This window comes from Phyllostomus hastatus, unplaced genomic scaffold, assembly GCF_019186645.2.
Source record: "Phyllostomus hastatus isolate PE091 unplaced genomic scaffold, TTU_PhHast_1.1 phas_contig_29, whole genome shotgun sequence".
Classification (NCBI taxonomy): domain Eukaryota; kingdom Metazoa; phylum Chordata; class Mammalia; order Chiroptera; family Phyllostomidae; genus Phyllostomus; species Phyllostomus hastatus.
Window position 1 is genome coordinate 3646986 of NW_025333835.1, and position 15592 is coordinate 3662577.

General features: G+C 40.1%; 1 protein-coding gene across 4 annotated transcripts in view; it reads left to right on the forward strand.

The window, feature by feature from the left end:
* ENOX1 (ecto-NOX disulfide-thiol exchanger 1) overlaps positions 1-15592 on the forward strand; it is a 628394-nt gene that overhangs the window by 451794 nt on the left and 161008 nt on the right. For all 4 annotated transcript variants that reach the window (XM_045839070.1, XM_045839074.1, XM_045839072.1 and 1 more), the window contains 2 exons: positions 198-431; positions 10365-10577. In XM_045839070.1, coding sequence (XP_045695026.1) covers positions 198-431; positions 10365-10577 — 447 coding nt within the window. The remainder of the gene's footprint in view (positions 1-197; positions 432-10364; positions 10578-15592) is intronic.

A 15592-nucleotide genomic window follows, 5' to 3' on the forward strand; every position in this document is an offset into this window, starting at 1 on the left:
AATCTGTATGGGCTTTACTTAGCAATGCTTCCAGGTTACGGAAAAGAAGGATAATGGCCTCCCATCTCCTATGGTAAGGGTGTCCTCTATAAGAGGAAAGAAATGACAGACTTCTCTTAGTGCACCTTGATCAAGGGCCTGAACCAAACTGCACAGTGGAGATGCTGCTGTGTGACAATACTTTCTATTGATTTCAGGTTATCGGATGCGATTAGGGTCTAGCACAGACAAAAAAGATTCTGGGCGCCTTCACGTGGACTTTGCCCAGGCCAGGGATGACTTCTACGAGTGGGAATGCAAGCAGAGGATGCGTGCCCGCGAGGAGCGGCACCGGCGCAAGCTGGAGGAAGACCGTCTTCGGCCACCCTCTCCACCTGCCATCATGCACTACTCAGAGCACGAAGCTGCTTTGCTGGCTGAGAAGCTGAAAGGTAGGAGGCTATGTGCTGGCGCTGGCTTTTCTTCCTCCACGTTAGCTATTGCCCACTAAAACAAAAGGCTGTGGACCCTAAACACCAAAGTCTCTCTTGTTCCTTCATGGGCTGATTTTGTGTGAGCAGGGAAAGTCGCCTGTAAGCAGGACACCTATGGGCTTGGTCCTGATGTTTGGGACAGAGCCCTGCCCTTTTCCAGTGCTCACACCACAGTTCTCCATGTATGTGTGTGCACTGACACTCAGTGAAACTCCTGGAAAGGGTCAGAAGGGTCGTCAGCACTAGCCCCAAAACAGGCTACTGCCTTCTAACTTGTGTTGAATGAGACTTGAGTTGAATAAGTTAGGTAAGTGTATACTCTGTGGGCAAGTTTGTCTTGGTGATGCCTCTGCTCTGTAGAGTTTGCACCTATTCCAGATGCATAATAAAGCTCCCTTAACACATATCATTGTGCACTGGAGTCCTTGGAGGAGAGATGCAAAATGTAGAATAGGATCCCTCTCTTCAGAGGTGGCAATGAAGGAACACTCCTAGCACCTACAGGATAATTAGGACTAGAAGTGTGTATATTTCATTTCTTCACATTTTCTGAGCTCCTCTCCCATGTTTGATGCTATGACAGATAAACACATGGAGGCTTTATTACCTGTCCTATGGATTGGGGAAGTGCCAGGTCTTGAAATTGGGACTGTGTGCATGTAAATTTTTTGCCATTATAATCAAAGTATCACATGAGCAACATCTGAACATTTTATAGACTGTCCTCAGGACATTGGGCATGCCAGGCTTTAAGGAGAATACATAGGTCACAGTTGCTGGTCACACAGAGGTGTCTACAAGTAAACAATTAATGGTAATACAAATCTTGTGACATGATTGTCCAAGATATGAGAAACATGCTTTGAGAATTTAGGAATGAGTGCATATAATGTTGATGAAGGTGTCAAGGAAATCTCCATAGAGGAGGCAGAATTTGAACTTTGCAGGATGAACAAGATTTTATTCCCACTACAAGAGTGAGAACATACATTCCAGTGAGAGGCTGCCAGGAATAAAGACACGAGGAAGCAGAGGGGTATTCAACACAGGAGGAGAAAGGCATGTGGCCTGCTCTGGTAAAGGCGAGAGCTGCATGAAGTTTATGGAGTAAAGTGAAGCTGGAGAAGTAGTCTGGGGCCAGACAGTGGAGCCACGAAGGCTGCCACTGGTTTGGGGACTTATTTCATAAGCAGTGAAAAAACCATTGACAATTTCATATGAGAGGAAAGATGTGATTGATCCTTTGAGTATTTTAGAGCATACCTAGGGTAATGCTTGGCAGTGTATACAGTGGATTGGATGTTTTTGCTAAGGAAATGTATGAAAAACTGCCCAAATCCTATTTTACAAAGATAGGAAGTTGATATTCTGTGCTTGAAAAAAGAATTTTTAAACAAAAAGACTTCTGCTTCTAGCCATGGCTAGTGTGGCTCAGTTGGTTGGGCATCATCCCATAACAGGTTCAATTCCCGGTCAGGGCAAGTGCCTGAGTTAATGGTTTGGTCCTTGGTGGGGACACATGTGAGAAGCAACCTATCATTGTTTCTCTCTCACACTGATGTTTCTCCCTTTCTTTCTCTCGCCCTTCCTCTCTCTCTCTAAAAAAAACAATGACTTCTGCTTCTAAACATCATCTCCTGTTCAGGGCTCAAGAATCCCTAGTAAGCTGCAGCTGCCACTGAACTCCCCCATTGTATCAAAGAAGTCATGACTGTCCCTCTAATAAAAAGCCTATAGAATGTAAATACATCTTATTTTTCCATTCAGACTCGAAGCTGTAACAACTGGCCAGAAAGAGAAAGAGCAACATCCTCAACCAGGAATGTCGAATTGGGAACAAATATTTTTTTCATAGCCAGTGCGCTCTGTAGTTACTACTCGTGAGCTACATAGTCTGTATTGTATTCTGCCATGTCCACTCCTGGAAGTAACAAAAATCAGCACCTTGATTCTGGGAGGAATTTCATGAAAGTTTGGCATCTACATTATGTCATTTTTAAGGAACCAACACAGAAGTATCTATGCACATAAGAGGAGCACAGCATTGCCTTTCCTGTTAGAGGAAAGCAGATTGGGATATCAGTTTGGTAAGGTAATTTACAAGCCTTGCCATTTCAAAAATATACATTTATATATATAAGTATAATTTGCAGAATTTAGAAGCTACACCTTTGCCAAGTACTGTGCAATCCCTGAAGGAGAGAACAGATTGGAAATTTTATTAGATGGCAATTACAGTAGAATGAACTAGCTGGGGATACATCTTAGGCAACAGTCAGGTAATATCAAGCTTGACAATTTCAGCCCAAGCACGGAGTTTGGAATATAAACAGCATTTAATTGCTTAGGAAATTGGCTGCCTCAGAGAGGAAATCCACTCATGCTCTTTATAATGCTGCAAAGCCAGACAGGAGGAGCCAAGGAAACTGTTTCCCTGAAGATGATTTCATTGATATGGGGATATAAAATGCAGTCAAGACCTAAGGTAAAGAAGCCTGGGTCAGAAAGGAGGTAGAAATGCCATCTGAAAATACCTCATTGGATTTTTTTCTCTGAAAAAAAACCTTGCTATTTTACATTTATTACAAACATTTTTCCCATTTTTATATCATACTTGTTTATCCTTACAATTTTCTTTTTGAAAATCAGGTTTATTCGTCAAAATCTGTAGGCCTTCCATATCCTGCTCAATGCTAAAACTATACACATAGTAGATGCTCAGTAAACAAATTCTTTTCTCTGTTTCTTAACTATTTGGATATGTGAACATGTCGCATTTCTGGCCAACAGTACTACCAGGCATGACCTATGGCCAGAAGTTAGGGAAGTGATGTGCACTCACCCATCATTCCAGTCACTCCACAAGTATTTGTTGAGCCCTTACCATATATGCTTGGCACTGTGCTAAGCACTGCAGAAAAAGGAAACAGGATACAAGCCTCTGCCTCACATAGTTTACATTTCTTGAGTGATAGAGGCAATTTACAGAACACTCTGTACTTCCACTATTGCAAGTGAGAAGTACAGGGTGCTCTCCCAGTGGAGACAGGCACTCCACCTGGCCAGTAGAGGGGTGAGACGGGGAATCTTATGGGACCAGGTAACTGTGCATTCAGTGACCACCAGGTTTTCTGAGTCAGATGAAACACTGAGTTGTAATTGTATAGTGTCTAAGGCATAAAGCACCAGTGTCTGTTACATTAATACAAACTCTAAAAAAGAAAATTCATGGGCACCCTGCTGATTAAATAGATATTTTTCTGAGACGATTCAACTTAATGAAGACTGACTGGGAAGTGCACACAGTCCAAAGTTTATAGCTTGGCTCTGAGAAAGTGTGAAGGAGCTCAATAACACCATAATTACACTTTATTGGAAACAGTAGCACCAGGCAGATGAGATAATGAATTTCAGTGTGTCTAACACAGACCATCCACCCCTAGAGGAACCCTGTGTTTGGACTGTGGAAGAAAGACATTGATCAGACAGTGAGAAGAGATTATATCCTAATTCACTAAGGATCTCTCCTAGCAAGAGTATTTAAAAGTTTTTGTGTCTTCTCCCCCATTTTGAAAACTTCACAAAATCTTTATGTAATGAAATAAAGAGTTTTTCTCTGCATCAGGTGAAGTTTTAACAAAGCTTTGCAAGCAGTGCCCTTGGAATTCCTGGATGTGTCAGGAAATGGGATCAACACTCACAATTTCCAGAGGACTAGACTCTGATTTGTATGCAGAATAGCCTGGTGTCTGCCTGCTCAAGCGGAAAAAGGGTGGGAGTGGTTCCAGCATTTTGCTGAGATGGTTGTCAGTGTTAATGGTTCTATGGATGTACAGATCAATAATACTATGAGGCAAGTGGAAGTTCCATTAGCTAAAAGCCAGGCTTTCTTCTTAGGACACAGGAGTCTGTTTGTGAATCACTTCTTCAGATATTACTGACCTTCATACAAGGAAAATAGGCCATTTTATTTAGAAACACTTTGCTTAACCCAAAGCAGGAATAATCAGTGCATTTTCATATTGTGCCTGCCCTTAGTTTTTGTATTTTTATAGGTACTAAATATTAGGGAGGTTGTGTGTGTGTGTGTGTGTGTGTGTGTGTGTGTGTGTGTGTGTGTTGGGGATAGAAGGGATTGTTAAATTAACCATGTGTATAACCTTTTATGTTATTCATGATTTGGAGGACAGGTAAGGTATTACCCCTTTTGATGGTTGATTGAGGAGCCAGAAAATGGAGCCTTGTTTAGGGATATCCAATGTGTGTTGAAACAGTGGAATTCTAGGTATGTGGTAGTAGCAATTTTGGCCATCCTGGAATCCCCATTCTCCTTGCATCAGTATGTGACTGTTTACTGTGAACTATTTCTAGCCATACAGAGGCCAGAAATCAATAACTGTGCAGACACACCATTGTGGAAACAATGTATCTCTGGAAACAGAAATGTTGTTGTACAATGTCTTCCTTTTTTTCATTCTCAATGCATTGTTTTCCAACATGGAATCTCCACTCCTATTGTTCCCTTACAGACCCAGCCATAAATGGGGGAACTCAACCACCCATGTTTTCATATTCATTGTTCACGTTCTGACATTCATCCCATGTGCTGTTCTGAAATTCAGGCCAGATCTCCCTCTGCACACAAATGGGGAGAAAACAACTATTTACCCATTTGATTCCTTTTCCCTTTATTGACTAGATACCAATTTGATTAAAGTTCACCAAGTGCCCCCCTGCTGAGTCCTGGGCTCTGTGCTGCACCCTGGGGTTTGAGATGTGACTGCAGCCTGGGCCCCCGCCAGTTCGAAGGGTGCTGAAATGGACTGTGGTCTTAAAGTCATGGCTGCCTTAAAAATGTAAAATAAATGTATACCAATTATTTTTTTAATTCTTTAATTAATGAGGGAATCAGTAAGAAGATAAAACTGGCTCAAAAAAGAATTTGCTTTATAAATATTTATATTTCCTACTGGACAAAAATTCATTTGCATTGTTATCAACAAGAATTTTTGGCATTGTTATCAGTTTTCCACAATATATGCTCTAGCCCTATGACACTGTAAAATAGCCCAGTCAAAGACTATTAAAGGTTCATACCCCTGAGAGTCAGATAACCCAGGGGGCACTGGTGAGCATCCTTCAGTCCATGCCCAGTATCCCATTGAAAGTATCTGCAGTAATCTCTACGCCCATTTCCAAATCTTTGACATTTTTTTCACATTATTTCTTCCATGATAGGGATGACAGATGTTTAAGCAGCTATTCTTTAAATGGGGTGGGGAGTTTGGGGGCAGGGATTCACAAACTCCTAAGAATCACATCAGATCCTTTCAATATTTTCCAATATCTCAGCTGCAACCTTCTATTTCAGTTTTTTATTATCTCTTAACTTGGATGAGCTCCTAATCAGTTCTCAATCTTTCATTGAGAAATTTCTTCCAGTGCTTCTCAAACTTTAATGTGCATATGAATTACCTGGAATGGAATGCAGATTCTGAATCAGGCCTGAGTAAGAAGAGGGAGTCTGCATGTTCAACAAGCTCCCACAGGAGACTCATGCTTGTGGTCTTTGAATAGCAAAGATTTATCCATAAGCAATTTTTAAATGCCTGCCATGTGCCAGATGCTCAATAAACATGGGAGAGAGGGAAGGGAAGGGAGGTTGATGAAGTCTGAAGTAACCAGGAATGAAATGTGATAGGTATGGGTTCAGGTAGTGACACTGAAATATGATAGATAATTATCTCACTACTTAGCTTTCACAGAATTAAAAGTGGTTGTTGCCTTCTGAAAATTAAAAAAGAGTTAAATTAAAACATTTTTGAGCCATTTGATAAGCTGGTTAATGGCTGGCTGTAGAGGCTGTGCTTCTGTGCAATTATCTACCATCACCTTTAACTTTCCTTGCCAATGGAAATGACCTCCTCAGAGGCCAGAAGAATAAAAGGATCAGCCAGCTAAAGTGCCATAAGAACATTTATCTCTCATAGACAATGTAAAAATACTCTTTATCATGAAGTTAAAATGTTTATTAACAAATGATGTTTCCCAACTTTGAATTTGGAACTTTCTAGTGTTAATCACTGCAAATCTAATAGAAATTGGGTATAATGAAATACACAGGGTGTATTTCACTATACACCCTGGGGCAAAAGTAGGTTATTTGGGTGTATGAGAAAGAGTTTATTCTTGTATTGTTTATTAATTTTTGTGTTATTTTTCCATACAGACAACTGTAAATCTACTTTTCTCCTGCCCTGCAGATAGTCTTCAAAGGGAAAAACTCAGAGTAACCATGAGATTGAAATATTTTGGAAGGTTTATTCTCATAAAAGACTCAAAACTAGAGACATACATAAACCAACAATTATTATATAGAGCGACTAATGCTTTGATAGCAGGATATGTAGGGAATTGTGGAAACATACCAAATGGGCACCTAATTCATCTTAAGGTTATTAAAAAGCTTCTTTTATGAAAGGCACTTTAACTGAATCTGGAGCAAAGAATAACAGCTAGGTGGGCCAGGAGTATGAGGGCGTAGGATGCGTGCAAACGCAGGGAGGAATGCCAAGGTGTCTAACGAAGAAGAATGTGATAAAGGAATAGGGGAATGGATGAAAATGCAAGCTGAGGGATAAAACATGTGAGGCAAACTCAGGTGTGACATTGTGAGGACCCTGATTTGAAAACATTGGACAATTTTTAATGAGAAAATGCTCTGTAGTCACTTCATAATACTGTACCAGTTTCTAGATTCTTACTGTGGAAAGAGCACATCTGCACATTCTGGTTTCTAAACAGCAGCCATGTTCAGAGTTATGCCTAAGCATGTTCACAGAAAGTACCTGGAATATTTATAAGTGCATCTGATGTGATTTTTATGAGCACTGTTCATTTCTTCCCACTTGAATAGCTTTAATAATGCTGCAATCTAAATCTAGTTTAAATTAGTTTATATAGTTTTCTGTTTTTCTGTGATCTTTCCACTGAATGCAAAACTGAATTTAGATATTAAAAACAGTTAGTTAGATACTGAAAATGCCTGCTCCCAGTATACCTCTGTAACCATGCAAAGAATTACTGGCTTAATGTTGGTTAATATAAAGTTACTTCTTACATGATATGAGATTCTGACAAGATTTACCAATCATGCCTTAACTAATGTTTTTTACATTTAATTTGAATGTTAGTATATTAGTCATACATTGGCCTGCCAGTTTCAGAAATTTTAGAAGTGACAATAAAATTGGGAGTTTTCACAACCAAGTACTTCTTTTAGGCTAATGGAATTCTATCTACTATGATTTGTTAAAAGATTAGAAAGTCTCTTCCATACTTACTTTTTAAATTGTATATTTCCAATTGCCCAATCCTAAGAATGCTGTTTTTCTTTCTGAAAACTATGAGTTAACTATAATGTGCTCGTGAACTCATGCTCTAAGTCCAAGGATGAAAAATAATAAAGTTTGGTTTTTATACAATTAAAACAAACATATACTTTCTCCCTAAATTAGGATGTTTATGAACTGAGTGATCTCAAGCAAGAGAGAAAAAACTTCTGGTTTGCAAGGAAAAGAAAGATGGAACAGTGTTGCTTTCTCTCCATGTAAGCTTGATAACAAAAATGAGGGGTTTTTTTCCTCTGTGTTATGTAGAGATGAAAGTCACAGCAAAGGGGAAAAATGGTATATTAAGTCAGTGTTCACTTTTTTTGTTGTTGTTAAGTTTTTTTTCTGCTGTCTTTTCAGAGGTCCATTCTCCATTCTCCTCACGTATATTGGCAGGGAGCGAGGTAGAGAATGTGAGGGAGGCAAAATTCATTCTAACTGTAGCAGTTGTAGTGGATCTCTCAGAAACATGAAGCTAAATCATGGGCTGATTTAGCTTCATTGCCTGAATGTAATGTTAAGTTGTATGATGGATTTTATCTTACACAAGCCTCTCCAGTCTGTGAGACGAGATGAAAAACCGCTGTAGCTGGAGTTCACTGAGGGTTGAACTTACACTGAAATTCCAGAGTTAACAAAATTGTATGAGCTGGCTATGATACTGAACAAGTATGTTCTGTGCCTGTGGATTAAGATTTTCAAGAGAATGTGGCTCTTTCACTTGCAGGGTGCCTCATGGGCACTCCCCAGGCCAGTTATCTCCTTTGGCAAAAGTACTAGAGCACAGGGGACAGGTGTTCACAGAAAAAAATCTTTGATACCCAGTCCACACTGCCTCCCCACAGCAGGGGAGGGCCTGGAAGGGTGGCTGATCAATAGTGCTTTGATAGTAGCTGCTCTGACCTAAGAAGGAGGAGCATGCTCTGCAAACACTGGTTAGGCTGATCCTGCCTTCATGCAGCGTGTGTACCTCTTAGACAAGCAGCAGTCATGGCAATGAAGTTGTAGCTTGTCTGGGAGTGGCCTCTGGGTAAAAAAGGTACTCACAGCATTTCTACAGCACTCTACAAAATTCACAGAGTACTTCACAAATGGAGGTTTTGTGTCATGTGTAAAATACAATGGTTGACTCCAAAACATCTGGTGAATAAAATAAAACAAAACTCTTTTACCAAATATGAATCACCCTCTATTTGTTCATCTGAAGTGTATATATGTATATGTATGTATGTGTATATGTGTATATATGCATGAGTGTTCATATGTAAAAATATAGTATATAAACACTAGATAATAGTACATATTGCATGCATACACACACATACAGATTGCATAAGGATGTTTCAGATGTCCCCTAGTGGAGGGAACATAGTAGACACTCAGTATGTGTCAAATGAGTATGAATCTGAATCTTCTATTCTCATTTTGCTCCTTATTTCTAGAATTCAGACTCTACCCAGTTTACTTGAAAAAAAAATGTAGTATATTTTTACTAAATCACCGTTTCCAGGGCTAGAAAAATACCCATGAAAGTTTCTTTCTTTTAAGTTTGCCTGGAAAATATGCAATGAGCCTTCAGCAGTAGGATTGATTAATGTTGTAATAACTGACATATAACTTCCAGTTCTAATTAACTTAATCACCTTCAAACTTGTTTTTTCTCCACCTCCAAGCCATACACACACAGGTCTGTGCCAGTAACCAATCCCAAACATGCAAGTCTATTTGTTTTCTTTGAAATAAGTTTTACCAGCTGAACCTCATTCCCCACTCCTACCTCCCCCTCACTACATATACCTTAAACCAGCTCAAATAGATTTTCAATAGCCTTTTTAAGCAAACATCAACTACCCCAGATCCTCCTTCATTGAAAACAAGGAAATAAGTCTGTTGTTTCAGCCTAATCAAATATGTTATACTATACCTAAAATGAAATTAGTTTTGAACTGTAGTAAAACAAGAATTAACTTACTCCTCCTACTACCTAGGGGACAATATCTTATATTACAACCAGTTTTAAAGTAATTTAATCTGTCATCCACAGTTTGACACCAACTCAGCTGATTCTATAAGTCAAAAAACTGGCATCACTGTGTAATATTTCTGATGAAAGAATAAAGAAGTGAAGTGAATGCCACATAGATTATTAACAGTTTTTTTTTTTGAGCCAGACTTAAGAAAGAGAAATCAGGGTTTAGAGTAAGAATGAAATTGTACAAATTATAAAGAGTGCCCAGAACAGATCTAAAATTGAGCTCATTGAATTGGTGTATGAGAAGGTGAATCTCCTTTTGTTTCTTGTTTGTCTGTGATGCCAGGGGAGTTAGATGGGAAAAGAGAAGCTAAGTGATGATAGATGATTAGTCTCAGGGAAACTAATTTGTCAAATTCTAAAAATGTATCCATTAGAAAGGGCCAGCTCTGTCTTTTGAGAGGAACCAACATAAAGTATATCTTCTTGCTTTAACATGATTTGTACTTGGTGGTTTTCCGTTTCCAGATGATAGCAAGTTTTCCGAGGCTATCACAGTGCTACTTTCCTGGATTGAAAGAGGGGAAGTGAATCGACGTTCTGCAAACCAGTTCTATTCCATGGTGCAATCAGCCAACAGCCATGTCCGCCGGCTAATGAATGAAAAAGCTACCCATGAGCAAGAGATGGAGGAAGCCAAGGAGAATTTTAAAAATGCCTTAACTGGAATCCTCACTCAATGTAAGTAAGATTTTGGGGGCCATCTGTCTATTGCAATTTTGCCTTTTCTTTCATATTCATTTTATTTTTTTTCATTTGGGGGTAAGTAGTTCAATAATTTCCCATTTACTCCATATTGAATGGCAAGCCTCATAACCTATTTCATGTTCTGTGGCAACTTGAAGGAACACGGACCCTGCCCTGAGAGCTTACTTAAGGTGAGCAACATTTCTGTAGCTTTTCCTCAGAACACCCAGCCTGGCCTCCAGGTCAGGGAAGCCAGATGCACCTGTGCCTGCTGGACCCACCACAGTTCACACCACACCTGTGGGCTGTCCACTCCCACCTGCATGTCCTCCTAATGCTGATGGTAGTAAAAGACCATGAACATATTATCTTTGGGCTCTGTTTAGGAAGATGGTACCGTCAAAAACACTCCTCCTCGGGATCCTTTATTTGAGGTGAGCATTTGGCTGTCAACACAGACAACTCAGGAGTAGAGATTTTTTTTTTGCAGTATTATTTTTTGTCCTTTCTTCATTTGGAAAGCAAATTAACTTAACTACTTTATGCTGGTGATTTTTCATGTCCGTATCCTAAATTGACAAAGGGGCATAAATGGGGCTTTTCCATAGAACAACAGTCAGGGTAATTATCCAAGGCTCTATTTTTTTAAAAAGGCTAATATTTTTTATGGGCACTCTATATGTGCCTGTAATTAATGTCACAGTGGCACCCTTGCTTGGTAATAGCCATTGAATGACACTGTAACAATGTTGTGCTCCATTCAAAACCAAGCTCAGAGTCCCAGACGGGCAGGTGACACGTGCGATTTACGTATTTATTCTGAGAATAAGTGTTATTGTCAATGATATATGTGCCAAAATGCCTAGCACCTCTTTCATTAGTGCAAACCGAAGTTATAATGTCATCTGTTAGCATGGGAAGAGAAAGGAGGATGAAAAACAGGGCTTTTGTGCATAAATATTTTACTATGACTTTGTTATCAAAAGATCATTTTTGTAGCATCATAAAACATTATCTAAGAAACTCCCAAACCTAAACTATGGTAAGTGACCAGATATCCAGTATGAGACCAGCCTGGTCCACCTGTCTTTATAGAAAAGGAATAGGAAGAGCAGAACTGCTCTGTCTCATTCAGGCCCCTCTCAGACCACCTTACCTAGATTCCTCCCAGTTGTGAGGAATGGCCTTTTATCCAACTGTATATATCCAGCAGTTCTGAAGTTAAAGTAACTGGGGACAGATTAAAGAGCACTAATATTGATACCACCTTTCAAAGAAGGGAAGCAAAGAATGGATTAGTGGGTAGAGGAAAGAAAGGGTGAATTAGTCATGAAGAAAAGGAGAGAGGGAAAAAAGCCACACAATTCTAGTAATACAGTTCCTGTAAAGTTATGGCAAAAAGCCAAATATCTGAACAATAGAATGATCACTGGCATCTATTCTAAACAAATTTCCATTCCTATGCAGTTTATAGCCACACCTGGCAGGGAAGAATAAGCCCTTGACTCTAACAATGAAGACCAAGTCAGCCACGTATTAGAAAAGGGGAGGAATTTATTCTTTTTGGCAGTGTCTATTGAAAGAAGCACCTATTAAAACAAGGCCCCAATCATGTGGCTGAAAGAATGCAATGTGCTTGCCTAGCATGATACAGGTACAAGTTGGCCTGGGTGTGAAGTCATTGAGAGCCAGAGAAAGAAGTCTAGTGTGGGGGGTCCAATCCTCAGTGTTTCATTACTGACAGAAGTCAGATTGGAAAATGAGGTGAAATCTGCAGCAACAGTGGATAATAAGCTTCCTAATGGGGCTGAGCATCTGGCCACAGATAGCACTGAAGCCCAAAGACCTCTTCCCCTGGAGTGGCACCTTCCCATGGATAACCAAATGGGAATGAGCATCTCTGTAGCCAGGCTGCTTCACTCACTGGCTGAGAAGGAGAGAATGAAGGGCTGCAGCAGAGCTAGGAATTCTGGGGAGAAACCCCACCTCATGACCCACAGAACTGGAGATTACTCTCATAGCTAACTACATCTTAGGTACCTTAACTGTAAAATATCAAAAATTAACTTCCTGCTTTTAATCTTCAAACTTATCCCTCTTCTGGGTTTTCCTTCCCATTTTAATAAATTCTCAAGAAAAAATCCTGTAATTTTTACAGCTACCATCTCCCACCACCAAACCCCATTGTTTCCACCTTCAAATAGGCCCACTTTTCTTCATTTTAGCTGCCACCGTGCCAGTGCAGGCTGCCTGAACACAATAATATCGGTGTGTCGGTTAGATACTATGATTGCCTGTGAATCATGGAACACTGTATCTTAAATAAATGGAGTTTTTTCTTCTCACACACAGTAAAATCCAGATTTTGGTATTTGTTGGCACCAGTTCAGTAGTTCAAGGCTGTCAAGTCTGAGGTTTCTATGACATGATTAGGTTTTCCTAGATGGTTGTCTAAGAAGACTGCTCTTGCTCCTGCTACCACATCTTTTTTTAATAGGCTAGAGTCATATAAGAAAAAAGAAGAGGAATAAAAGCTAAAATTTAGAGCAAGAAAGAAAAACTTACCCTAAGATCCTCAGCAGACTTTCATTTATGTCTAACTGTGCAGAATTATTACATGTGGCCTCGCCTATGTACAAGGAAAATGGGAAATATACTTTTTTGACTGTGCTCTTTGATCTCCAGAATAAAATTAGAGTTCTTACAGTAAGGAGGAAGAGGTGAATGGCTACTGGGAGGCATTTGACAGTTTTTGCCATACATACAGGAGTGGGCAAAAGGAGATTTACAGTTGTGAGGATGTAAAGCACAGAGTTTATTCTTGTATTATTATTTTTTCTTGTATTATATATTTTCCATACAAATAACTGTAAACCTACTTTTGCCCACCCCTGTAGTTCCTCCCTTTCCACTTTTATCCCTGGTCAGGCCACTTTTCACACATCATCGGATATAATTCATATCCTGTCTTCCTCACTTAAATGCCTAAGTGGCTTCCTATTTCACTCTCTCTAGTTTAAAAAGGTCTCCATGCCTGCTTCTCCAACGTCAGATTTTTCTGACTCACTGTGTGTCATTCTTTCTGCTGAGTGCTTCAATGCTGACTCACAACTCTGAGCCCTTGCATATCTGTTCCCTGTGTCTGGTGTGCTCTTCCACCCACTCTGCATGCTTGAATCCTTCTCCTTTAGATCTTGGCTGAAAGGTCACTCCTTTAGAGAGGCCTTTTCTGATCCACTCTTTTCTAGGAGGTTCACCATCACTACATCTGATTAGGTCCTTTGGAGCACTTATCAAAATGTGTAATGATTTAGTGGCATATCTGCTATTGATTATTATAACAAGTATCAAAAAGGAAATTACATGTCTCTTTATTCATCAAAATGTATCAAGTGTCTGGAACATAGAAATGCAACAAATATTTGGTGGTGAGTGAGTAGATTTCGGGGATGGGGGGTGGTGGTGGCAGGGAGGTAGGGCAGAAAGCAGAAAGCAGGCGTGAAAACTGAAGTCGGAGTCTCCAGGGACACAAGAAGCAGTTTGACTTTGGTGTTAGAACTCTCTGCAAATAATGAGGTTTCAACTTGCATGTGTAATCAAGCAAATCATAAAAAGAGCTCACTAGCTATGCTTTCATTGGAAATTGCTATGGTTTACCAGACACTTGGTAGTAGGCTAGGGGATATGAGGAGAGTTAGAGTGGAAGAGTCAACAGAAAAATTCATTTTACGTTACCCAGTTGTAGCTAACTGTCCAACAACCTTCCCATTTCCCATATTCCTATTACTATTTAGGAGATCCCACTTGGCCCTGTAATTTGATTCTAGGAAATATTTGTCAGCCAGCAGATGTCAACAAAGATTATAAAAATTCTAGCTGATCTTGACAGACTTCCATGCTGGCTAAGGGGACACATCCCTGCCATGGAGCGCCTGAGCAGCCTTCCAGTGAGTTCTTGATAGCCAAGCCCCTTTAGGACAGCTTGAAGATGGGAGACACCTTAAGTGTGCACCTGCACTGGAACAAAGCCTGTGAAGTAGAACAGGAAGACTGCGTGTCTCTCTGAGCAACCTCTGAATGTTTCATTCTTTTCTATGCACTTTTATAAAGCTGACTACTCCCCAGATGCAAAGGGGAACCAAATCCTAACATTCATCATAAAAATCTTAGGTAGATGCTCAATTCATCATCCTTTGAATTTTAAATATCTTTCATGTCATGTCTGGTGGAGTTATGTTTATTTGTCTTAGCCATATTTTTTTTCTTTCTCCAGCTCAGTTCAGTGTGGTAGGGTGACTTTGGTATTGGTGCAGAGAGTTGCCTTTAAAACAGTAACTGCTGAAGTCCACAGTGATTGACATACTCGCTGTACTTGCCAAAAGCAGAACCAGTCATACCCCCATTTATCTGCATTATATCCCTGGCAAACATCATAGGAATCATACTTTGTTTTTCGCATTTGGAGTTAGGTTAGGATTGTTAAGCACCAAAATTCGAGAATGGCATCTCAGCTTTCTTTCTCCCAAGTGGCTAGAAATCTCCTGGTTATTCAGAAGTAGTCCTGAGTGTTCCCTCCACATAAAAGATCCCACAGTGTGAGTTCCCTTCTCCATACCCTCCCAAGGCAGCCTCCCCATCAGAGAGCCTAGGGAAGAGGTGTCAAACTCATTTTCCCTGGGGGCCCCATCAGCCTCAAGGTTGCCTTCAAAGGGGTGAATGTAATCTCAGCTCCCTAACAGTTCAGGAGTAGTTACATTTTACAGTCCTAAAATTATTTTGGCCCCTTGATAGCAACCACATGGCTGTTGTGGACCCCAGTGAAAATGAGTTTGACACCGCTGGCCCAGGGTGTGGGGCAGTTGTTCTGAGGCAGCTTGGAAGCAGATATATTGACGACCTGTCTTATTACAGCAAGTGTGGCTGGCCTGGTGTCCTAAAGAGAGGGCTCATTTAACAACTTCCAGGAAATGTCAGATACATTGCAAAGTTCCAAACACAGTAAAAGTGTG